Consider the following 26560-nt stretch of genomic DNA (forward strand, 5'->3'; position numbering starts at 1 on the left):
CCACTATGTTCATGAAAATGCTATATTCAGTCTCAATGCAGAAGCATGAACCATGCCATTATGTTGTAGCTTGAAGTACATTAAAGATAGGCAATCCATGCAAAATGAAAGAAGGTTATGTATGTTTTAGGCCAAAATGCATATTTGACAGGCATTTTAGTTAACTTCATCTCATATTTAAAGCACAGAGAGAAATGATCAGAGATGAAGAGAATATAGTACCAGGGGAGATTCCTAAGATTAAGCTTCCTATTTCAGACAGGAGGTGTGTGTGTTTCAGCCCAGATGGAGTGATGGGATGTTCCCTATTGATACCCACACTAAGAATCCAGGTCAGCTGGACACCCTATTGGGTGGTGGAACGCAGCCTGAAGAGGTGGAGTACTAACAGATCCTATTGGTGGAACGCAGTCTGAAGAGGTGGAGTACTAAGATCCTATTGGTGGAACGCAGTCTGAAGAGGTGGAGTACTAACAGATCCTATTGGTGGAACGCAGTCTGAAGAGGTGGAGTACTAACAGATCCTATTGGTGGAACGCAGTCTGAAGAGGTGGAGTACTAAGATCCTATTGGTGGAACGCAGTCTGAACGGTGGAGTACTAACAGATCCTATTGGTGGAACGCAGTCTGAACGGTGGAGTACTAAGAGATCCTATTGGTGGAACGCAGCCTGAAGAGGTGGAGTACTAAGAGATCCTATTGGTAGAACGCAGCCTGAAGAGGTGGAGTACTAACAGATCCTATTGGGTGGTGGAACGCAGTCTGAACGGTGGAGTACTAACAGATCCTATTGGTGGAACGCAGTCTGAAGAGGTGGAGTACTAACAGATCCTATTGGTGGAACGCAGTCTGAACGGTGGAGTACTAACAGATCCTATTGGTGGAACGCAGTCTGAAGAGGTGGAGTACTAACAGATCCTATTGGTGGAACGCAGTCTGAACGGTGGAGTACTAACAGATCCTATTGGTGGAACGCAGTCTGAACGGTGGAGTACTAACAGATCCTATTGGTGGAACGCAGTCTGAACGGTGGAGTACTAAGAGATCCTATTGGTAGAACGCAGTCTGAAGAGGTGGAGTACTAACAGATCCTATTGGTGGAACGCAGTCTGAACGGTGGAGTACTAACAGATCCTATTGGTGGAACGCAGTCTGAACGGTGGAGTACTAACAGATCCTATTGGTGGAACGCAGTCTGAACTGTGGAGTACTAACAGATCCTATTGGTGGAACGCAGTCTGAACGGTGGAGTACTAACAGATCCTATTGGTGGAACGCAGTCTGAACGGTGGAGTACTAACAGATCCTATTGGCGGAACGCAGTCTGAACGGTGGAGTACTAACAGATCCTATTGGTGGAACGCAGTCTGAACGGTGGAGTACTAACAGATCCTATTGGTGGAACGCAGTCTGAACGGTGGAGTACTAACAGATCCTATTGGTGGAATGCAGTCTGAACGGTGGAGTACTAACAGATCCTATTGGTGGAACGCAGTCTGAACGGTGGAGTAGTAACAGATCCTATTGGGTGGTGGAACGCAGTCTGAACGGTGGAGTACTAAGAGATCCTATTGGTGGAACGCAGTCTGAACGGTGGAGTACTAAAGGCATGGACCAGTAAAAGACTAGTGTTGTGTCTGTGCCACTGTCCCTCTAACACTGTATTATTGCAAAGATCTTAGCCAGAAAGGATGGAGTGGTGGTGCATAGTTCATGTTTCTGTCTCTAACGCTGTGCTGAATCTCACTTGCTGTGGAGCACCATGGTTCTTCTTTTCAATGAAGACTGGGATTTAATATGAGTTCATAAGCACAGATGTAACATCAGATTAACGTCCCCAAATCCTAACGTTAGCAATAGGGGTGGGGAACGCAAAACTGACCTTGGATCAGTATCCAGGGGCAACTTCATCCTACTCTAAGTTAGATGTATAAAACGCTCTCTTGTACTCTGGCACCATCCTCTGGCCACATTATAGAAAAGAAAATGGTTGAATTATCCCTTTGGATTTGCTTACAAAAGGAATTTAGAAATCTGTCATCTCTATGCTATCACTGCCAGTGTAGTCAGAAAGGTGATGCTTTGGCAACGAATCCCATTTGAAATAAATAGAATAAACAACATAAAATACATATCAGCTCTCAAATGAATGATGGGGACCAGCAGCCACCTGGGATTTAGGAACTAGGGATGTCGGATGAAATGACAACAGCATCTACAGTACAAGATACTAGCAATAATAAAATCCAAGGTTTGTATATGTTATGTTATGTTATGAGGCAGACCGGTATAGTTCTTCCTTCCACCTGCAGTCAGAACAGGCTCTGCTGTCTCAGTGCAGAACGTCAGGGTTTAGTGCAAATCTTCTCTCTTTCTATGTCTAGTCTACTCACTAATCTAGTCAGATCTGTGTGCTGAAATGGAAAGCCACTAGTATACTGTGTAGAATGTCTCTCTGCAGGCTTGAATGGAGAGAGATTAGAATGGCATACAGTAAACTACAGGAACCCAGACTTTCCATGATACATACCGTGTACTGTATAATCCACATCAACATCCTGTCCTATCAGTCAAAACAACTCTCTCTCTCTCTCTCTCTCTCTCTCTCTCTCTCCTGCAAGACAGATTCTGTCTTTTATCAAATGATTTTCATCTCTGCCTTTCACAACGTCAAACACAACATCCTGTTTCCCACACACTGTGTCAGACATACACTTCAGATATTGCCGTTGTTTTCATGGGATGTACTGTATATACAAAACTCATGACTGCTCACGTATGCCTTCAGATGGGAGTGTGGGTGAAAAACAAAGAACTGGACGTATTTTGCAGTACTGCTCAGATTTGAAACACTGATTTGATATTGCTCGGCTAGCACCGCCGGTTCGTATAAGTAGAAAAGCCGATCGGCCGTCACAGTTAAAAATGAGTCTGATATCAGGCCACCATTGTGTGGTGACTGTGAAAGGTGTCATTATGCTTTTGATTCACACACACCAATCCATTTTTTTCTTCTGACCTCGAAACCAGGATGTTATGTTTCAGTGGCAAGATGGCCGCCAGGATGCTTACAATTTTCAGAATAGAATAAATCAAGAAACACTGCTCTCCCTTTTTTTGAAAATGCTCGGAAAGCATCAGAAATGCAGCTCATGCATTTCTATATGTATTGCAGAAAAAAGGGGATTGTGTGTGTGTGTGTGTGTGTGTGTGTGTGTGTGTGTGTGTGTGTGTGTGGCCACGGGTAAAAGGGTGGGTTATGTCTTCACCATTAAGCCTGAAAGTCTCTCAGCAACAGCAACAATGCAGACCCACACATCCCATCATCATTACCATTAGTCCCCCTCCCAGCCCCCAGGCAGCATCTACATACACAACCTCAGATCCAGACAGCACGGAGAGAGGCTTGACCTTTTCTCCCCATACGTTTCTCCTTCTAGTAGATATATTAAGCTAAGTTCTCACAGCAGTTTGTCATCTCCCTATCCAAAGAGAGCCTAGACTTTAGGGTCTGAGGAGTCTGTGTGGTGTCCGTTCTCCCCCTCATCCCCTCCAGGCGAGGGGATCTCATCCGGCACCCCATTCAGGTCAGACTTGGTGAGCTGTTTGTCAGATCCCTGGGAACCCTCCCCTGGTCGGGGTAACTGGGACCCATTCACACAGGAGCCCCCCTCTGACTTCCCAAAGTTAAACAGTTTCCCAGGGTTGAACGACTTGCTCGGCGACTGAGACCGCTCCTGGTTACCGCCGGGGGCGGTCGCGGTCGTCGTGGTATTCGTTGCCGTGGCTGCGGCTGCAGCGGCAGCAGCCGCTTCCTTCTTATTCTCAGGCGACTTGAGGAACTTGAAGCTGAGGAACCCGGGGAGCTTGGGTTCGTTTCCGGTGGGAGACTGAGGGGAGCGCGCGCTGCCGGAGGAGAACTTGCTCTGTAAGGGGGTGATCAGTTTGAGCTTCATCACGTTGTTGTTGGCCAGGAGGGAGCTAGGCCTCTTGGGCTTGTCCCCACCTCCACCCCCACCAGAGCGGGACTTCCCCCCGTGGCTCTTGTCGTGGTGGTGTTCTCCCCCGGAGGAGTCCTTTCCCTCATCTCTCTCCCTCTCCCTGCGAGCCTGGTGCTCCGTCTGCCTCTGCCTCTCCTCCTCCTCTCTCTTCCTCCTCTGTAGCTGTTGATAGTGCTGCTGCGCCTGCCGCTCGTGCTTCTGTTGGGAGATTAACAACCGCTACAACAACTCACGCAATCACAGTCTGACAAACATGTGCACACTCTGAACTGTGAAACTATCTGGCCATGATGGTCATATTCAATCTTAACCTCTACCAGGTACAGCCAGAAGAGGATAGCCCTCTGAGCCGGTTTCCTCTCTAGGTTTCTTCCTCCTGGACAGTTTACCCAATCTGCTTCTGCTTCTGCTTGCTCTTTGAGGTCTAGGCCAGCTTACTGTTTCACTTTGGGTTACTGGGTCACTTTGTAACAACTGGTGATGTAAAAAGGTTTTTATAAATCAATTTGATTGATTATTGCTTGATTGATAGAATGAATTGCTCACAACACCAATGTGATTCAGGCATTGACCAAACAAGCCATTATAACAATTTACCTTAAAAGCCTCCCTGCGTTGGTACTCCAGTTTGGCCATCTCCTCCCCCACCCAGCTGGGGATGTCTGGGATTGCTACGTGAATGATGTACTTCAGCAGGATGGCAAAGTGCTGTGAGAGAGAGACAGAAAGAGAGATGGGAGGGAGAGAGAGAGGAGGGAGAGAGAGAGAGAAAAAGGGGGAAAGAGAGAGAGAGGAGAGAGGAGATATACAGTATATATAGTACATACTGAGTATACAAAACATGGATCTTTCCATGATATAGACTGAGCAGGTGAATCCAAGTGAAAGCTATGATCCCTTATTTATGTCACTTGTTAAATTCACTTCAATCAGTGTAGATGAAGAGGAGGAGACAGGTTAAAGAAGGATGTTTAAGTCTTGAGACAATTGAGACATGGATTGTGTATGTGTGCCATTAAAACATGGGCAAGACAAAATATTTAAGTGCCTTTGAACGGGGTATGGTAGTAGGTGCCAGGCTCATCGGTTTGTATCAAGAACTGCAACGCTGCTGGGTTTTTCACGCTCAACAGTTTCCCATGTGTATCATGAATGGTCCACCACACAAAGGACATCCAACCAACTTGACACAACTGTGGGAAGCATTGGAGTTAACATGAGCCAGCATCCCTGTGGAACGCTTTTGACATCTTGTCGAGTCCATGCACCGACGAACTGAGGCTGTTCTGTGGGGAAAAGCAGGGGGTGCAACTCAATATTAGGTGTTCTTAATGTTTGGTATACTCAGTGCATAAGTAACCGGTGTGAAATTACCTTTACAATGAAGATCTGTGAAGTTATTTGGATTTTTACGAATTATCTTTGAAAGACAAGGTACTGAAAAAGGGATGTTTCTTTTTTTGCTGAGGTTATATACTGTGTAAAACGTTAAAGCATCAAAAATAAATGTCTGCTCTCTCTAGTGCGTGGTCTTCTTTGAATCAGTGACTTTGAATCAGTTTTCTTTGAATCAGTGACTTTGAATCAGTTTTCTTTGAATCAGTGACTTTGAATCAGTTTTCTTTGATTCGGTGACTTTGAATCAGTTTTCTTTGAATCAGTTTTCTTTGAATCAGTTTTCTTTGAATCAGTGACTTTGAATCAGTTTTCTTTGAATCAGTGACTTTGAATCAGTTTTCTTTGAATCGGTGACTTTGAATCAGTTTTCTTTGAATCAGTGATAGGCCTACTGCACTCTGACCTATGCTGTCCATGAAGCAAGAGGACACAACAACAGCTGTGACCTGTTTACTGGCTGCATTGCTGTGCTGTGTTGATTTAGTATGTTGAGACCCCCCCCTTACACCCCACCCACCGGTAGTGTGACGGAGTGTCCAGAGATTGTGTAACACTTGACCTTTCCTACAGGTATGTACAGTGACTGGCTGAGACTAGGGTTCACGTCACTCACCACCCATCTTATCAACACCCACAGATATACCCAGGAGTGAAGCACCACATAGAAAACGTCATCGTCTTTACTGCTATGGGCACTTAGTTGTAGAGCTGAAAGCCACCTCAGAAAAGGATACATTTCATTGAGGTAGCTGTAGTTGGCTTCAACATAGTCTTTCATAGACACACCTGCCGCTGGCTGGTGAGCAAGATTATCCCTTCTCTGGGATAAAAAAAAATGATATATATTTTGACATGACCAAATAAAGATTTAAAGAAAGGAGGAAGTTCATATGAAATAAGACAGCGGATATATGTCATATTATGATGACTTAATCTCACCTGAAAGCATGCTAGTAGACTGAGGACGTCTTGATGCCAAAACACATTGGTGCAGGTCACAATAAACGTTTGAAATATGTCTTTTGGAAGACAGTATGAGGACCATAGCTCACTGAGGTGACTTCTAAAGAAACACATCTATATGGCCTGCTGGGTTGCTGTCAGTTTGAGAGGTTGAGCTGCTCTGAGATCAGTTTTCTAGCCATATATCTTCACCTCAACTATTAGAGGATGTCAATCAAATCTAATTCTGGACCAGTGCTGAGTGTTAGACTACCACAAAATCCCTATTTAACCCTGCCAACACTGAAACAGTGTGAGACTGAGAGACTAACTCATAAAAACATGGGTCTATGCAACTCAAAACCCCATCAGCCTACTGAGTTAAAGCCTAGGTATTACAGACCCGTCAGAAAGTATTCACACCCCTTGACTTTTTCCACATTTTGTTGTGTCACAAGGTGGGATTAAAATGTATTTCATTGTAATTTTTTGTCAACGATCCACACAAAATACTCTATAATGTCAAAGTGGAAGAAAATAATAAATAAAATACACTAATTGTCACTCCCTGATCTGTTTCACCTGTTCCTGTGATTGTCTCCACCCCCTCCAGGTGTCGCTTATTTTCCCCAGTGTATTTATCCCAGTGTTTCCTGTCTCTCTGTGCCAGTTCGTCTTGTATGTTTAGTCAAGACAACCAGCGTATTTTTCCCGTACTCCTGTTGCTTTTTCTGGTCTTCCCGGTTTTGACCCTTGCCTGTTTCTGGACTCAACATCCAACACAATCACTCTCCTTCTTGTGTTGGGTCATTGTCCTGTGGAAAAAGAAATGATGACCATTCTGCCTATATATTTTATATTTGAGATTCTTCAATGTAGCCACCCTTTGCCTTGATGACAGCTTTGCACATTTTTCATTCTCTCAACCAGTTTCACCTGAAATCCTAACAGCCTTGAAGGAGTTCCCACATATGCTGAGCACTTGTTGGCTGCTTTTCCTTCACTCTGCGGTCCAATTCATCCCAAACCATCTCAATTGGGTTGAGGTTGGGTGATTGTGGAGGCCAGGTCATCTGATGCAGCAGTCAATCACTCTCCTTCTTGTGTTGGGTCATTGTCCTGCGGAAAAACAAATGATAGCCCCACTAGGCGCAAACCAGATGGGATGGCGTATTGCTGCAGAATGCTGTGGAAGCCATGCTGGTTAAGTGTGCCTTGAATTCTAAATATATCAGACAGTGTCACAAGCAAAGCAGCCCCACATCATCACACCTCCTCCATGCTTCACGGTGGGAACCACACATGTGGAGATTATCCGTTCACCTACGCTGTGTCTCACAAAGACACGGCGGTTGGAACCAAAAATCGCAAATTTGGACTCATCAAACAAAATGACAAATTTCCACCTGTCTAATGTCCATTGCTCGTGGTTCTTGGTCCAATCAAGTTTCTTCTTCTTATTGGTGTTCTTTAGTAGTGGTTTCTTCTTATTGGTGTCCTTTAGTAGGGGTTTCTTCTTATTGGTGTCCTTTAGTAGTGGTTTCTTCTTATTGGTGTCCTTTAGTAGTGGTTTCTTCTTATTGGTGTCCTTTAGTAGTGGTTTCTTCTTATTGGTGTCCTTTAGTAGTGGTTTCTTTGCAGCAATTCGACCATGAAGGCCTGATTCAAGCAGTCTCCTCTGAACAGTTGATGAAAGCTGCCGCTTTCAAGGAGCAGGACACCAAACCGGAAGCTTATAAGAAATCACGCTATGCACTCCGACGAACCATCAAACAGGCAAAGCGTCAATAGAGGACTAAGATCGAATCGTACTACACCGGCTCTGACGCTCGTCGGATGTATTTGGCGCATGTGACTAATACAATTTGATTTGATTTGATATACTGTAGGAAGGACGCTTGTATCTTTGTAGTGACTGGGTGTATTGATACACCATCCAAAGTGTAATTATGTTTACCCATCTACCAACAGGTGCCCATCTTTTCAAGGCATTGGAAAACCTCCCTGGTCTTTGTGGTTGAATCTGTGTTTAAAATTCACTGCTCGACTGAGGGACCTTCCAGATAATTGTATGTGTGATGTTCAAAAATCCTGTTAAATCCTGTCAATGCAACTTATTATGTGACTTGTTAAGCAAACATCTGAACTTATTTAGGTTTGCCATAAGAAAGGGGTTAAATACTTACTGACTCAAGACATTACAACTTTTCATTTTTAATTAATTTGTAAAAATGTCAAAAGAATGTATTCTACTTTGACATTATGGGGTATTATGTGTTGGCTTGTGACCCCCCAAAAAATTCTAAATTCAATAAATGTTAAATTCAGGCTGTAAGACAACAAAATGTGGAACAAGTCAAGTGGTGTGAAAACTTTCTGAAGGCACTGTATCTGATCAGGTGAGTGACTTTAATAGAGGATGTACCTCAAGGATGACAATGGAGATGATGGCCATCTCAGGGCTGAGCCAGGGGAAGAGGCGCTGCAGCTGACCACACTGACCAATCAGGTAACAGTTGACTATGATGGCGATCAGACCCATAGCCTCCATCGCTGTCTGCAAAGAGACACACACACACCACAGACAGGTTTACTGTATGTAGCACAGAACATCATGCCTATAAAGCTTACACAAGTTAAATCCATGAATAGGCTTTTATGAAAGGACAGGTCTCTGTTTATTAAATATTAGTGCTGGGCTGCAATAAAAGCCTGTGCATTCTGTGGCCTTGCATAAACACAGTTTCCCATTCCCACCCCTCTGACTGACCTATCTGTCCCTCAGTCCTGCCTGTCCCTAGGTCCTACCTGTCCCTCAGTGCTGCCTGTCCCTAGGTCCCACCTGTTCCTCAGTCCTACCTGTCTCTCAGTCCTATCTGTCCCTCAGTTTTCACCTGTCCCTCAGTCCAGCCTGTCCCTAGGTCCTACATGTCCCTCAGTCCTGCCTGTCCCTCAGTCCTGCCTGTCTCTCAGTCCTATCTGGCCCTCAGTCATACCTGTCCCTCAGTCCTTCCTGTCCCTCATTGCTGCCTGTCCCTCAGTCCTGCCTGTCCCTCAGTCCTACCTGTCTCTCAGTCCTATCTGGCCCTCAGTTCTACCTGTCCCTAGGTCCTGCCTGTCCCTCATTCCTGCCTATCCCTCAGTCCTACCTGTCCCTCAGTCCTGCCTGTCCTTCAGTCCTACCTGTACCTCAGTCCTACCTGTCCCTCATTCCTGCCTGTCCCTCAGTCCTACCTGTCCCTCATTCCTGCCTGTCCCTCAGTCCTACCTGTCCCTCAGTCCTGCCTGTACCTCAGTCCTACATGTCCCTCATTCCTGCCTGTCCCTCAGTCCTACCTGTCCCTCAGTCCTGTCTATCCTTCAGTCCTACCTGTCCCTCAGTCATACCTGCCACTGTCCGATGCTCTCCACTCTCTTGCCGAAGGGTCTCTGCAAGCCGGTACAGAGCTTAAAGGCGTCGCTGCGGATCTCGATGATGTTGTTGATGAGGGCACACATGGCCGCCAGGGGGAAGGCTGAGGAGAAGAGAACCACGTAGCCGAACTGGACAAACATCTCCTGGTAGTCCTGGAAGGTGTCCTGGAAGGGACAAAAAACACAAGGGATAGTCAGCACTGTCTGTGACATGGATAGATGATAATCCCGTTCAAAATATGATTTGTTTTGTTTAACACTTTTTTGGTTACTACATGATTCAACATGTGTTATTTCATAGTTCTGATGTCTTCACTAATATTCTACAATGTATAAAATAGTAAAAAAAGAAAGCACAACCCTTGAATGAGTAGCTGTGTGTACAAACTTCTGACTGGCACTGTAATTGTACATGTATGAGAAGTTAGCTACTCATGGATAACTTAGCTACGCACAGTGACGTCAAGAGAACCCCTAACGTAAATGTCCCTTTTTTTATGGCTCAGTGGTACTGCCAGTTGACTCTGAGTGCATAGCACCTGACACAGATACAATGTATTTACAGTTCTTGGTGGTATTACATAAATACTATTTTCTATGAGACGTATGTGGCAGGGTCTACAGACAATCACGGACTACAAAGGGAAAACCAGCCACGTCGCGGACACCGATGTCTTGCTTCTGGATGAGGTAAACACCTTTTTTGCCCTCTTTGAGGATAACACAGTGCCACCGACGCGGCCAGCTACCAAGGAATGTGGGCTCTCCTTCTCCGTGGCCGACGTGAGTAAGACCTTTAACCGTGTTAACCCTCGCAAGGCTGCCGGCCCAGACGGCATCCCTAGCCGCGTCCTCAGAGCATGCGCAGGCCAGCTGCTGGTGTGGTTATGGACATATTCAATCTCTCCCTATCTCAGTCTGCTGTCCCCACATGCTTCAAGATATACACCATTGTTCCTGTACCCAAGAAAGTGAAGGTAACTGAACTAAATGACTATCGCCCCGTAGCACTCACTTCTGTCATCATGAAGTGCTTTGAGAAACTAGTCAAGGATCTGGGTTTGAACCCCGCCCTGTGCAACTGGGTCCTGGACTTCCTGATGGCCCGCCCCCAGGTGGTGAAGGTAGGAAACAACACCTCCCCTTCGCTGATCCTCAACACAGGGGTGTGTGTTCACAAGGGTGCGTGCTGAGCCCCCTCCTGTACTCCCTGTTCACCCAAGACTGCGTGGCCACACACGCCTCCAACTCAATCATCAAGTTTGCAGACGACACAACAGTAGTAGGCCTGATTACCAACAATGACGAGACAGCTTACAGGGAGGAGGTGAGGGCCCTGGGTGTGTGGTGCCAGGAAAATAACCTCTCACTCAACATCAACAAAACAAAAGAGCTGATCGTGGACTTCAGGAAACAGCAGAGGGAGCACCCCCCCTATCCACATCGACAGGACCACAGTGGAGAAGGTGGAAAGCTTAAAGTTCCTCTGTGTACACATCACTGACAAACTGAAATGGTCCACCCACACAGACAGTGTGGTGAAGAAGCAGCAACAGCGCCTCTTTTTATTTATTTATTTCACCTTTATTTAACCAGGTAGGCTAGTTGAGAACAAGTTCTCATTTACAACTGCGACCTGGCCAAGATAAGCCTCAGGAGGCTAAAAAAATGTAAGACCCTCACAAACATTTACAGACGCACAATGAGAGCATCCTGTCGGGCTGTATCACTGCCTGGTACGGCAACTGCACCACCCGCAACCGCAGGGCTCTCCAGAGGGTGGTGCGGTCTGCCCAACGCATCACCGGGGGCAAACTACCTGCCCTCAAGGACACCTACACCACCCGATGTCACAGGAAGGCCAAAAAGATCATCAAGGACAACAACCACCCGAGCCACTGCCTGTTCACCCCACTATTATCCAGAAGGCGAGGTCAGTACAGGTGCATCAAAGCAGGGACTGAGAGACTGAAAAACAGCTTCTATCTCAAGGCCATCAGACTGTTAAACAGCCATCACTATCGCAGACAGGCTGCTGCCTACATACACATATTTGAAATCACTGGCCACTTTAATAATGGAACACTAGTCACTTTAATAATATTTACATATTTTGCATACTCATTTCATATGTATATCCTGTATTCTATCCTATTCTACTGTATTTTAGTCTATGCCACTCTGACATTGCTCGTCCAAATATTTATATATTCTTAATTCCATTCCTTTACTTTAGATTTGTGTGTATTGTTGTGAAATTGTTAGATATTACTTGTTAGATACTACTGCACTGTTGGAGCAAGAAACACAAGCATTTTGCTACACCTTCAATAACATCTGCTAAACATGTGTATGTGACCAATACAATTTGATTTGATTTACACAGTAATTACATTCAAGTTAGCACAGTAGTCAATAGAATAACTAGAAGTATTTTGCCCGAGGTAACCTCAAAACCAATCCATGCCATCCCAGATACCAATCAACAGCTTAGAGCTCAAGTCACTTCAGGGATCCAATGAGAGTTTGTGAAGGACCCTAGGCAGGATATATTGGACTATCATATGAATGGACAGAGGCATGACCTGAGTTTGGCTGAGAGAGCATGGGGTAAATCTAGGTCCATGGTAACAGGAACACATGCCCAGCTACATGATTCAGTATGGAAATGGAAATAGATCTACAGCAGGACGGTTACCCCTCTAGTTGGTCTCATTTGGGACGATGGAATTGTTTATTTAGAGTTGGCATTGTTGACATAGTTCACATAGTGAGTGAGCCTGCTCATTAGTTAGTTTGTGTGTGTGTGTGTGTGTGTGTGTGTGTGTGTGTGTGTGTGTGTGTGTGTGTGTGTGTGTGTGTGTGTGTGTGTGTGTGTATGCTGTCTTCCTACCTCATATGTCTGCATGCAGCTCTCTATCTCAGCCTGTGCCAGACTCGTACTCTCCTGCTCCTCTGGCGGGTCGATCCATGACTCCCGCTTGGTTTTAGAGTCTGCCCTCTCCAAACTCCTCTGCCTTCTGCGATGACGCACCGTCACCGTGCTCTCTGGCCCAGAAGGCAGCGGTGCAGCCGCCATACTTTCATTGGCCGAACCTCCCGTGTCCTTTGTCTCAGTGACGCCATTGTCATCGTCATCATCATATGTCTCGAACACCGACGCCGGATCCATCCCCTTCTCCACCATAGTGGGGCTGCCGTCCTCCAGGAAACTGTCCTCCATTGTGGGGACGCAGCCCCCTCCAGACGACTTCCTGTCCCCCCTCTCTATGAAGCTGACCTTCCTCAGCTTGAGGCCACAGTCTATCAGACTCTCAGACGATTCCTCATTCTCTCCCTCACTGAACCTCCCACTGTCCCCCTCCTCCCTCTCTCCCTCCTCCTCTTCAGGCACCCCACATCCCCCGTTCAGACACTTCTTCTCCCTGCAGAACAGAAGAAAGGTTCGACTGTAGTCTTATCATATACTATCTATAACACTATTGTATTGGGTTAGCCATGTAATAATGTGAATGTGTCACACATCCTCAAACAAATCAAAACATAGGCTTGACTACACTCAAGGAAACCTGTCTGAAAAAGGAAGCTCTCGTGTTACGTATTCATGGACGAATACAAGCCGTTGTGTCAGCATTACCTGCGGTCAGGCTGTCCCACCCCGGGTCTGGTTCCCCTCAGGCCAGGGCCTGGCATGGCCTGGTCGGTGGGTGAAGCCTGGGGCTTTCCTGCGGCCAGCCTGCAGTACTTGAGCAGGGCTGAGAGCAGCAGATCCCAGACGCTGCGCAGGGTGAGCTCGCCCAGCTTGTGGCGCTCGTACAGGTAAGGCTGCATCACCTCCTTCACGTTCTGGACAAAATGGCGGATGATCAGCAGGGTGGCCAGCATCTGACACAAACAGGAAATAGAGGACAGGATGAAGGGTTAAAGGTCAGGGATGTCAGGGTCTGTCACAGGGTTTCATACCATGCATAGCGATTTCAATAAGTAATTATTAGGGCACCACAGTAAACAAATATAGTTGTACAAAATCAAGAAATATAATTCCTTTGCAAAAATAAAATATTCACTCAGTACTAAACACAATGGACTGAAAACAATTGTATAGCTAAACCGCAAGCAGTTCACTCCCATTCAAATACACACGCTGCTCTGGATCTACTGCCTGGTCCAATGTGCAACATCAAAACCATGACATGCAAAACTACCACTACCATGACTACCCCTACCATGACTACCACTACCATGACTACCACTACCATGACTACCAATACCATGACTACCACTACAATGACTACCACTACCATGACTACCACTACCATGACTACCAATACCATGACTACCACTACCATGACTACCACTACCATGACTACCAATACCATGACTACCACTACCATGACTACCACTACCATGACTACCACTACCATGACTACCACTACCATGACTACCAATACCATGACTACCACTACCATGACTACCAATACCATGACTACCACTGAGTTGAGACCTAGGACACAGAGACACACGCATATTGTCATTTCACTGCAAACCATGACCAAGTCAAAGCACAAACCACACATAGCACATTGACAGACAGTCCTTAGTCATCAATCATCAGTTTCCACCAATGACAACAAATGATTAATATGTTCCTTAACACAAACAGAAAGTATCAACACAAACAAACATATCCTGGAACATTTTTGCTTTTCAGAAATCTATAAACACACAGAAATGAATAATCTATAAACACACAGAAATGAATAAACTATAAACACACAGAAATTAATAATCTATAAACACACAGAAATTAATAATCTATAAACACACAGAAATGAATAATCTATAAACACACAGAAATGAATAATCTATAAACACACAAGGGCACAGTTATTAGAGATGGACTGAGTGACAGAAAGAAGGACAAAAGGACAGAGTGACAGATTGACGTGCCAGGCATATGACTTTCCCGACACAAACCTTATAGAACAGCTGCTCAAATCCACAGGTAGCCAGACGCTACAAACCCAAAGCAGAACACTGCTTATCAGACATATCAACCGCTTCCATATTCCCATCATGAACACAACCAACAACGAGACAGGCAGAGTGGAAAACCAACTGTGGAACATTCTATATGTGTTTTTAAATCAACATAGTATTCACATGTACTACACGTCTTCCTATAGTAGGTAACTGGGTGTGTGACAAGTTAGCAACAGAATCCTTACAAAAACAGGACTACATGTGCTATAGGACTAACAGGTTTATGCTAGCAGACAGCCTACAACAGACCCACATTTAGCCATCCTGCATCTACCTGAACATGGAAATGCTTTCTATGCAATGCCAAAGATACATACAATAATGATGCTAATACTACAAGCCCAACAAAATAACAGACTACAACTCTACACAAATAAGGCACATGATGTTTAAAGGTCTAAGGTCATGCATGGGGCGCTGGGCAGGTAATGTCGAGATGACTTTGACCTCTAACCCCCTGACCCTTGACACACAGGCAAGGTCGTACTTTGGACCTGAAGGAGGCCTTGATGACCCAGGGGATGGTGACGACCAACAGCTTGATCTTGAGGAAGACAAAAGGCAGCACATTGTCCTTCAGCTGTCTGAGAAGACTCTGTCCCAGAGAGAACACCAGTAACAGCTAAGACCAGCACCACAGAACCAGCACCACGGAACCAGCACCACGGAACCAGCACCACGGAACCAGCACCACGGAACCACACAACAGACAGGATGGAAAAATAGACAGAACGAAGAGAGAACAACATGTGAAGGGGAGGGAGGGATGAAGCAAGGAAGACCAGGAAGATGAACATGGCTTGGGTAACTATTTGGAAGGAGTGGAAACGTATTGTGATTTCAGTGTCTCTTACCTCTTTCAGACGCTCCATGTCTTTGAGGTAGAATCCAATGTAGAAAAGGCTGAGATAAGAGTTTACAAACTGAAACTGAGAGTACAGAAAGAAAACACGTGAGTGGTAAAAACCTCAGAGGGAAAGTGTCAATTCTGTATTTCAATCCTTTTGTCTTGTGAAAAGTGAGTCCAATTTCCATGTAATAAGGAAGATGACAGCACTCACAAGAACCAATTTAATGATGAGGTGTTTCTCATAGGCACTCTGGAGTCTATAGTTTTCTGTGGGGGACGAAACATAATGTCAGAATTCACAGCAATAATCATCATCACCTGAATTCGTTTGTTTAATTCCGCTGCTCCTCCATTAGCCCATTCCCCTTCCCCTCTGCCACATGCACAAGTGTCCCAAAGCTAAGGGGGTGAACATTCTGAAGGGTGTAGGAGCTAATGAGACCCTCCGATAGACACTTCCACAGAGCCAGCTACGCTGCTTGCTTCAGAGCGAAGTGGTATCCCATAACGCACTACGTTATTTTTGAGTTTGCACAATTTCACACAAAAGAATGGAGAGGTGTCTATGAGCTACCTGTAATTGTTTGTGTCTGATTTCGAGGCTTGACACATGTAACAGATTAAATACCTCCCAAATTAAATGTTTAAATGTTACAGAGGTTTATATCTTGTAAAACAACACAGGGAATTTTCTCATTTTCATTTCATGCTTGTTTTATTATTTAAATGTGAAACATGAATTGCATCATTCAAGTCACAAGTCTGTCCCGAAGTTGAGGGGTTTATTTGTTCCTCGCCACTCTTGAAGTCACCCTCTGAGTTTATTCAGCAACACGCGACAATGGAGGGCCCTCCAACTGAGTTGATAGGGGCGAGAGGTTGGTTTGGGATTCACGGTAGGTCTATAGGTGTTTTTTTTTGTACTCCCTACCCTTTTCAGATACACCAGCACCTGGTATACAGAAGCAGGCATGGTAAAATAGTGGGATGTTGGTCTGTGTATGAAAGGGATAAGAGTGTCTGTTCTCACCCATGTCGTTGAGCCAGTAGGCTATCTTCCTGTACACCTCGTCACAGGCGGTCACAGTGATGGCCAGCATGATCTTAGGGATGAACCGGGCCAGACGAGGCACTTCTTTAATCCCCATAACAAACTCCTGCAAACACCATAACAACAACAAAAACTTTCTTACTTACTACACACATACTACACACATACTACACACTTACTACACACATACTACACACTTACTACACACTTACTACACACTTACTACACACTTACTACACACATACTACACACATACTACACACTTACTACACACATACTACACACTTACTACACACTTACTACACACTTACTACACACATACTACACACTTACTACACACTTACTACACACTTACTACACACTTGCTACACACATACTACACACTTACTACACACATACTACACACTTACTACACACATACTACACACTTACTACACACATACTACACACTTACTACACACTTACTACACACTTACTACACACATACTACACACTTACTACACACATACTACACACTTACTACACACATACTACACACTTACTACACACTTACTACACACATACTACACACTTACTACACACATACTACACACTTACTACACACATACTACACACTTACTACACACATTACTACACACATACTACACACTTACTACACACATACTACACACTTACTACACACTTACTACACACTTACTACACACATACTACACACTTACTACACACATACTACACACTTACTACACACATACTACACACTTACTACACACATACAGCACCAGTCAACAGTTTGGACACACCTACTCATTCAAGGGTTTTTATTTTTACTATTTTCTACATTGTAGAATAATAGTGAAGACATCACAACTATGAAATAACACATATGGTATCATGTAGTAACCAAAAAAGTGTTAAACAAATCAAAATATATTTATATTTGAGATTCTTCAAAGTAGCCACCCTTTGCCTTGATGACAGCTTTGCACACTCTTGGCATTCTCTCAACCAGCTTCATGAGGTAGTCATCTGGAATGCATTTCAATTAACCGGTGTGCCTTGTTTAAAGTTAATTTGTGGAATTTCTTAACTTCTTAATGCGTTTTAACCAATCAGTTGTGTTGTGACAAGGTAGGGGTGGTACAGTATACAGAAGATAGCCCTATTTGGTAAAATACCAAGTCCATATTATGGCATGAACAGCTCAAATAAGCAAAGATAAACGACAGTCCATCATTACTTTAAGACATGAAGGTCAGTCAATACGGAAAATGTCAAGAACTTTGAAAGTTTCTTCAAGTGCAGTCGCAAAAACCATCAAGCACTATGATGAAACTGACTCTCATGAGGACCGCCACAGGAAAGGAAGACCCAGAGTTACCTCTGCTGCAGAGGATAAGTTCTTTAGAATTAACTGCACCTCAGAAATTGCAGCTCAAATAAATGCTTCACAGAGTTCAAGTAACAGACACATCTCAACATCAACTGTTCAGAGGAGACTGCGTGAATCAGGCCTTCATGGTCGAATTGCTGCAAAGAAACCACTACTAAAGGACACCGATAAGAATAAGAGACTTGCTTGGGCCAAGAAACACGAGCAATGGACATTAGACTGGTGGAAATTAGTCCTTTGGTCTAAGGAGTGCAAATTTGAGATTTTTGGTTCCAACCGCCGTGTCTTTGTGAGACGCAGAGTAGGTGAATGGATGATCTCCGCATGTGTGGTTCCCACCGTGAAGCATGGAGGAGGAGGTGTGATGGTGTGGGGGTGCTTTGCTGGAGACACTGTCTGTGATGTATTTGGAATTCAAGGCATACTTAACTTCTTTGGGATAGGGGGCAGTATTTTCACGGCCGGATAAAAAACGTACCCGATTTAATCTGGTTACTACTCCTGCCCAGAAACTAGAATATGCATATAATTAGTAGATTTGGATAGAAAACACTCTGACGTTTCTAAAACTGTTTGAATGGTGTTTGTGAGTATAACAGAACTCATATGGCAGGCCAAAACCTGAGAAGATTCCATACAGGAAGTGCCCTGTCTGACAATTTGTTGTCCTTCTGTTGCATCTCTATCAACATTACAGCATCTGTGCTGTAACGTGACACGTTCTAAGGCTTCCATTGGCTCTCTAAAGCCACCAGAAAGTGGAATGGGGTGTCTTCTGTCTCTGGGCAAAGTACAACAGCAGAGTTTGTAAGTGGTCTGCCTGGGGACAGTGAGACTGAGATGCGCGTTCACAAGACTTCTCATTTTTTTTCTTTCAGCCTTTGAATGAATACAACGTTGCCCGGTTGGAATATTATCGCTATTTTACGAGAAAAATAGCATAAACATTTATTTTAAACAGCGTTTGACATGCTTCTAAGTAAGGTAATGGAATATTTAGCATTTTTTTGTCACGAAATGCGCTCGCGCGTTACCCTTCGGATAGTGACCTGTTCGCACGAACAAAACGGAGGTATTTGGATATAACTATAGATTATTTGGAAGCAAAACAACATTTGTTGTTGAAGTAGAAGTCCTGGGAGTGCAATCTGACGAAGAACAGCAAAGGTAATCCAATTTTTCTAATAGTAATTCTGAGTTTAGTGAGCCCCAAACTTGGTGGGTGTCAAATTAGCTAGCCTGTGATGGCCGAGCTATGTACTCAGAATATTGCAAAATGTGCTTTCGCCGAAAAGCTATTTTAAAATCGGACATAGCGATTGCATAAAGGAGTTCTGTATCTATAATTCTTAAAATAATTGTTATGTATTTTGTCAACGTTTATCATGAGTAATTTAGTAAATTTACCGGAAGTTTTCAGTGGGTATGCTAGTTCTGAACATCACATGCTGATTTGAAAAGCTGGTTTTTGATATAAATATGAACTTGATTGAACAAAACATGCATGTATTGTATAACATAATGTCCTAGGAGTGTCATCTGATGAAGATCATCAAAGGTTAGTGCTGCATTTAGCTGTGGTTTGGGTTTATGTGACATATATGCTTGCTTGGAAAATGGCTGTGTGATTATTTGTGTCTATGTACTCTCCTAACATAATCTAATGTTTTGCTTTTGCTGTAAAGCCTTTTTGAAATCAGACAATGTGGTTAGATTAATGAGAGTCCTATCTTTAAAATGGTGTAAAATAGTTGATTGTTTGAGAAAATTGAATTGTGGTATTTTAGTTGGTTTTGTATTTCGCGCCGTGCGATGCCATTGGCTGTTGGCTAGGGATTCCGCAGGCGGAACGGGGTTCCGCTAGCGGAACATCTGTCCTCAACAGGTTAACCAGCATGGCTTCCACAGCATTCTGCAGCGATACGCCATCCCATCTGGTTTACGCTTAGAAGGACTATAATTTGTTTTCCACAGGACAATGACTCAAAACACCTCCATGCTGTGTAAGGGCTATTTGACCAAGAAGGAGAGTGATGGAGTGCTGCATCAGATGGCCTGGCCTCCACAATCCCCAATATCAACCCAATTCAGATGGTTTGGGAAGAGTTGGACTCTAGAGTGAAGGAAAAGCAGTCAACAAGCGCTTAGCATATGTGGGAACTCCTTCAAGACTGTTGGAAAAGCATTCCTCATGAAGCTGGTTGAGAGAATTCCAAGAGTGTGCAAAGCTGTCACAAGGCAAAGGGTGGCTACTTTAAAGAATCTAAACTTTAAAATATACACTGCTCAAAAAAATAAAGGGAACACTAAAATAACACATTCTAGATCTGAATGAATGAAATAATCTTGTTAAATAATTTTTTCTTTACATAGTTGAATGTGCTGATAACAAAATCACACAAAAATAATCAATGGAAATCCAATTTATCAACCCATGGAGGTCTGGATTTGGAGTCACACTCAAAATTAAAGTGGAAAACCACACTACAGGCTGATCCAACTTTGATGTAATGTCCTTAAAACAAGTCAAAATGAGGTTCAGTAGTGTGTGTGGCCTCCACGTGCCTGAATGACCTCCCTACAACGCCTGGGTATGCTCCTGATGAGGTGGCGGATGGTCTCCTGAGGGATCTCCTCCCAGACCTGGACTAAAGCATCCGCCAACTCCTGGACAGTCTGTGGTGCAACGTGGCGTTGGTGGATGGAGCGAGACATGATGTCCCAGATGTGCTCAATTGGATTCAGGTCTGAGGAACGGGCGGGCCAGTCCATGGCATCAATGCCTTCCTCTTGCAGGAACTGCTGGCACACTCCAGCCACATGAGGTCTAGCATTGTCTTGCATTAGGAGGAACCCAGGGCCAACCGCACCAGCATATGGTCTCACAAGGGGTCTGAGGATCTCATCTCGGTACCTAATGGCAGTCAGGCTACCTCTGGCGAGCACATGGAGGGCTGTGCGGCCCCCCAAAGAAATGCCACCCCACACCATGACTGTCCCACCGCCAAACCGGTCATGCTGGAGGATGTTGCAGGCAGCAGAACATTCTCCACGGCGTCTCCAGACTCTGTCACGTCTGTCACATGTGCTCAGTGTGAACCTGCTTTCATCTGTGAAGAGCACAGGGCGCCAGTGGCGAATTTGCCAATCTTGGTGTTCTCTGGCAAATGCCAAACGTCCTGCACGGTGTTGGGCTGTAAGCACAACCCCCACCTGTGGACGTCGGGCCCTCATACCACCCTCATGGAGTCTGTTTCTGACCGTTTGAGCAGACACATGCACATTTGTGGCCTGCTGGAGGTCATTTTGCAGGGCTCTGTCAGTGCTCCTCCTGCTCCTCCTTGCACAAAGGCGGAGGTAGCGGTCCTGCTGCTGGGTTGTTTCCCTCCTACGACCTCCTCCACGTCTCCTGGTGTACTGGCCTGTCTCCTGGTAGCGCCTCCATGCTCTGGACACTACGCTGACAGACACAGCAAACCTTCTTGCCACAGCTCGCATTGATGTGCCATCCTGGATGAGCTGCACTACCTGAGCCACTTGTGTGGGTTGTAGACTCTGTCTCATGCTACCACTAGAGTGAAAGCACCGCCAGCATTCAAAAGTGACCAAAACATCAGCCAGGAAGCATAGGAACTGAGAAGTGGTCTGTGGTCCCCACCTGCAGAACCACTCCTTTATTGGGGGTGTCTTGCTAATTGCCTATAATTTCCACCTGTTGTCTATTCCATTTGCACAACAGCATGTGAAATTTATTGTCAATCAGTGTTGCTTCCTAAGTGGACAGTTTGATTTCACAGAAGTGTGATTGACTTGTGTTCCCTTTATTTTTTTGAGCAGTATATTTTGATTTGTTTAACACGGTTTTGGTTCGTATGTGTTATTTCATGGTTTTGATGTCTTCACTATTATTCTACAATTTTGACTGGTACTGTATATGGCTTCATATATATCTAACTATTCTGTATTACGTGGCCACATACAGCTATAGAACGCACTGACAAGAACCACATCCATCCTAAGGAGTAGATGTTTATGACTGATTCATAATCAAACGCTAAGTACAGTTGAAGTCTGAAGTTTACATACACCTTAGATAAATACATTTAAACTCAGTTTTTCACAATTCCTGACATTTAATCCTAGTAAACACTTTAAGAATGTGAAATGTCAGAATAATAGTAGAGAGAATGATTTATTTCAGCTTTTATTTCTTTCATCACATTCCCAGTGGGTCAGACATTTACTTACATACACTCAATTAGTACTTGCTAGCATTGCCTTTAAATTGTTTAACTTGGGTCAAACATTTCAGGTAGCCTTCCACAAGCTTCCCACAATAAGTTGGGTGAATTTTGGCCCATTCCTCCTGACAGAGCTGGTGTAACTGAGTCAAGTTTGTAGGCCTCCTTGCTCCCATACACTTTTTCAGTTCTGCCCACAAATTTTCTATAGGATTGAGGTCGGGGCTTTGTGATGGCCACTCCAATACCTTGACTTTGTTGTCCTTAAGCCATTTTGCCACAACTTTGGAAGTATGCTTGGGGTCATTGTCCATTTGCGACCAAGCTTTAACTTCCTGACTGATGTCTTGAGATGTTGCTTCAATATATCCACATCATTTTCTCTCCTCATGATGCTATCTATTTTGTGAAGTGCACCAGTCCCTCCTGCAGCAAAACACCCCCACAACATGATGCGGCCACCCCCGTGCTTCACAGTTGGGATGGTGTTTTTCGGCTTGCAAGCTTCCCCCCTTTTCCCTCCAAACATAACGATGGTCATTATGGCCAAACAGTTCTATTTTTGTTTCATCAGACCAGAGGACATTTCTCCAAAAAGTACGATCATTGTCCCCAGTTGCAAACGGTAGTCTGGCTTTTTTATGGCGGTTTTGGAGCAGTGGCTTCCTCCTTGCTGAGCGGCCTTTCAGGTTATGTCAATATAGGACTCGTTTTACTGTGGATATAGATACTTTTGTAACTGTTTCCTCCAGCATCTTCACAAGGTCCTTTGCTGTTGTTCTGGGATTGATTTGCACTTTTCGCACCAAAGTACGTTCATCTCTTAGGAGACAGAACGCGTCTCCTTCCTGAGCGGTATGATGGCTGCGTGGTCCCATGGTGTTTATACTTGCGTACTATTGTTTGTACAGATGAACGTGGTACCTTCAGGTGTTTGGAAATTGCTCCCAAGGATGAACCAGACTTGTGGAGGTCTTCAATTTATTTTCTGAGGTCTTGGCTGATTTCTTTTGATTTTCCCATGATGTCAAGCGAAGAGGCACTGAGTTTGAAGGTGGGCCTTGAAATACATCCACAGCTATACCTCCAATTGACTCAAATGATGTCAATTAGCTTAAGAGAAGCTTCTAAAGCCATGACATCATTTTCTGGAATTTTCCAAGCTGTATAAAGGCACAGTCAACTTAGTGTAACTTCTGACCCACTGGAATTGAGATACAGTGAATTATAAGTGAAATAATCTGTCTGTAAACAATTGTTGGAAAGATGACTTGTGTCATGCACAAAGTAGATGTCCTAACCAACTTGCCAAAACTATAGTTTGTTAACAAGACATTTGTGGAGTGGTTGAAAAACTAGTTTTAATGACTCCAACCTAAGTGTATGTAAACTTCCGACTTCAACTGTACATCTCCAGTAAGGAAGTTTGACAGTGTTACTAGAAGCTGTTGATCATTCAGTGACCTGCAGTTCGAAGCAGAGGAGCATGGCCAGGAACACAAAGCAGAGACACAGGATGCAGATGGGCAGGCTGACCAGCCACCTGAACACCCTTCTCCTCCATGGTGGGTAGTAAAACTCCTCACAGCCTGTTATGGGGCTGCACCGCTTCACACCCTACAGAGGGAAAGTGAGGGGGGGAGGTTGAGAGAAAGGGTGGAGGTAGGGAGAAGAGAGGTGGAGGGAGATGGAGAGAGTTGGAGGGGAGGAGAGAGTTGGAGGGAGATATAGAGAGTTGGAGGGAGGAGAGAGGTGGAGGGAGGAGAGAGGAGAGAGAAGAGAGAGGTGGAGGGAGGAGAGAGGTGGAGGGAGGGAGGAGAGCGGGAGGGAGGGAGGGAGGAGAGCGGGAGGGAGGGAGGGAGGATAGCGGGAGGGAGGGATGAGAGCGGGAGGGAGGGAGGGATGAGAGGTGGAGGGAGGGATGAGAGCGGGAGGGAGGGAGGGATGAGAGAGGTGGAGGGAGGAGAGAGGAGAGAGAAGAGAGAGGTGGAGGGAGGAGAGAGGTGGCGGGAGATGGAGAGAGGTGGCGGGAGATGGAGAGAGGTGGAGGGAGGGAGGAGAGCGGGAGGGAGGGATGAGAGCGGGAGGGAGGGAGGGAGGAGAGTGGGAGGGAGGAGAGCGGGAGGGAAGTAAAAATGTAAACGGCCGTCAACAGTTCTGTCAGGTGAACATACACTAAACAGGAAACTACCCACAAACAGGAAAAAACACCCCTACTAAATATGACCTCCAATTAGAGGCAACGAGAAACAGCTGCATCCAATTGAAGGTCAACCCAATAAACACCAAACTAGATATAGACAAACTAGAAATCCAACATAGAAATAGAGAACATAGAACAAACACAAAACCACCCCCTGTCACGCCCTGACCACTCTACCATAGAAAATAACAACTTATTTTGGTCAGGACGTGACAGTACCCCCCCCCCCCAAAGGTGCAGACTCCGAATGCACACAATATATAAAAAATACAAATAAAAACCTAAAGGGAGGGAAGGGAGGGTGGAAAAATGTCTATGGCGGCGGCTCTGGTTCCGGGCGTAATACCCCCACCACCCGCTGATACCCCCGCTTCTGTTTGTCCAGAGGAACCAGACCATGGATCATCTTCGGAGGCTTCAGACCGCCAACCGCCACCGAAGACTCTGGGTTGCAGACCACCGCCGAAGGCTCTGGGTTGCAGACCACCGCCGAAGGCTCTGGGTTGCAGACCACCGCCGAAGGCTCTGGGTTGCAGACCACCGCCGAAGGCTCTGGGTTGCAGACCACCGCCGAAGGCTCTGGGTTGCAGACCACCGCCGAAGGCCGAGTGCTCACAGCAGGCACTGGCTGTACCGGGTTATGGATGCGCACTGGAGGGAGAGTGCGAGGAGCAGGAATCGGTCTCACCGGACTGGGAAGACGCACTAAGGGCCGAGTGCTCACAGCAGGCACTGGCTGTACCGGGTTATGGAGGCGCACTGGAGGGCGAGTGCGGGGAGCAGGAACAGGACGTACTGGGCTGGGCAGGCGCACTGGAGGCCTGGTGCGTGGGGCTGGCTTTGGAGGCGCCAGACTAGTAACACACACCTCAGGGCTAGTGCGGGGAGCAGGAACAGGACGTACTAATGGCAAAGTGCTCACAGCAGGCACTGGCTTTACCGGGTTATGGCTGCACACTGAAAGGAGAGTGCGAGGAGCAGGTACAGGACTTACTGGACTATGGAGGCGTACTAGAGGCCTGATGCGTGGGGCTGGCTTTGGATGCGCCAGACTAGTAACACGCACCTCAGGGCTAGTGCGGGGAGCAGGAACAGGACGTACTGGATTATGGAGGCGTACCGGAGAGAGAGTGCGAGAGGCAGGCACATGCTCACCACAATAAGCACGGGGAGTTGGCTCAGGGCTCACCCCTGGCCCAGCCAAACTACCCGTGTGCACCCCCAAAAAAATGTTTTGGGGCTGCCTCTCGTTCTTCCCCGGTAGGCTCCGATATCTTTCAATAACTTGCCCCCAAGTCCAGTTTCTCCTCTCCATCCATTCCATGTGTGACCAGGTGTCCATCTCTGCCTGGGCACACCGCTTGATCCAGTCATGGTGGGTAGTTCTGTAACGCGGGTCGTATAAAGGGGACCAAGGCGCGCCGTGTGAAGTGCTCATATTTAACTTTAATGAAACACTATAACAAAAACGACCGTCAACAGTTCTGTCAGGTGAACATACACTAAACAGGAAACAACTACCCACAAACAACAGGAAAAAAATACCCCTACTAAATATGACCTCCAATTAGAGGCAACGAGAAACAGCTGCATCCAATTGAAGGTCAACCCAATGAACCCCAACCTAAATATAGACAAACTAGAAATCCAACATAGAAATAGAGAACATAGAACAAACACAAAAACACCCTCTGTCACGCCCTGACCACTCTACCATAGAAAATAACAACTTATTTTGGTCAGGACGTGACAGTAGCTTTGTGTTTTCCGTTATTCATTCTTCTTCTGTAAAGTATATTGAGACATTGAGTTGAAATGTTCTCATGTCCTCCTCACCCTAAACTGCGTCCGTGGTTCCTCTAGGGACTCGTTAGGGGTGTCCAGCGTACCCCACTTATAGGCCAGCTCTGCCCCCCTTCTCTTCCACCTCTCCAAGAAGAGAGTAGCCCACACCACGTTAAACAGGGCAAACACCACACAGCAGATATCACGACTCGTCTGAGGAGAGAGGATACACAGCAGATATC

The 26560-nt window shown here is 45.4% G+C and overlaps 1 protein-coding gene across 7 annotated transcripts in view; it reads right to left on the minus strand.

Annotated features, from left to right (window-relative positions):
* Nucleotides 1-2377: 2377 nt before the first annotated feature.
* Nucleotides 2378-26560, minus strand: part of ano8b (anoctamin 8b) — an 87814-nt gene continuing 63631 nt past the window's right edge. For 2 of the 7 annotated variants that reach the window (XM_029708108.1, XM_029708110.1), the window contains exons 8-20: nt 26370-26531; nt 23795-23947; nt 16679-16805; nt 15860-15915; nt 15653-15727; nt 15286-15420; nt 14733-14771; nt 13393-13640; nt 12649-13180; nt 9729-9920; nt 8767-8898; nt 4599-4709; nt 2378-4199 (exon numbers count right to left, since the gene is read on the minus strand). In XM_029708108.1, coding sequence (XP_029563968.1) covers nt 3498-4199; nt 4599-4709; nt 8767-8898; nt 9729-9920; nt 12649-13180; nt 13393-13640; nt 14733-14771; nt 15286-15420; nt 15653-15727; nt 15860-15915; nt 16679-16805; nt 23795-23947; nt 26370-26531 — 2664 coding nt within the window. In that variant the 3' untranslated portion in view covers nt 2378-3497. Of the gene's footprint in view, nt 4200-4312; nt 4476-4598; nt 4710-8766; nt 8899-9728; nt 9921-12648; nt 13181-13392; nt 13641-14732; nt 14772-15285; nt 15421-15652; nt 15728-15859; nt 15916-16678; nt 16806-23794; nt 23948-26369; nt 26532-26560 lie in introns of all 7 variants that reach the window. The other 5 variants (XM_029708114.1, XM_029708113.1, XM_029708115.1 and 2 more) reach the window with 5 other exon arrangements.

Source organism: Salmo trutta, chromosome 22, assembly GCF_901001165.1.
Source record: "Salmo trutta chromosome 22, fSalTru1.1, whole genome shotgun sequence".
Lineage (NCBI taxonomy): Eukaryota > Metazoa > Chordata > Actinopteri > Salmoniformes > Salmonidae > Salmo > Salmo trutta.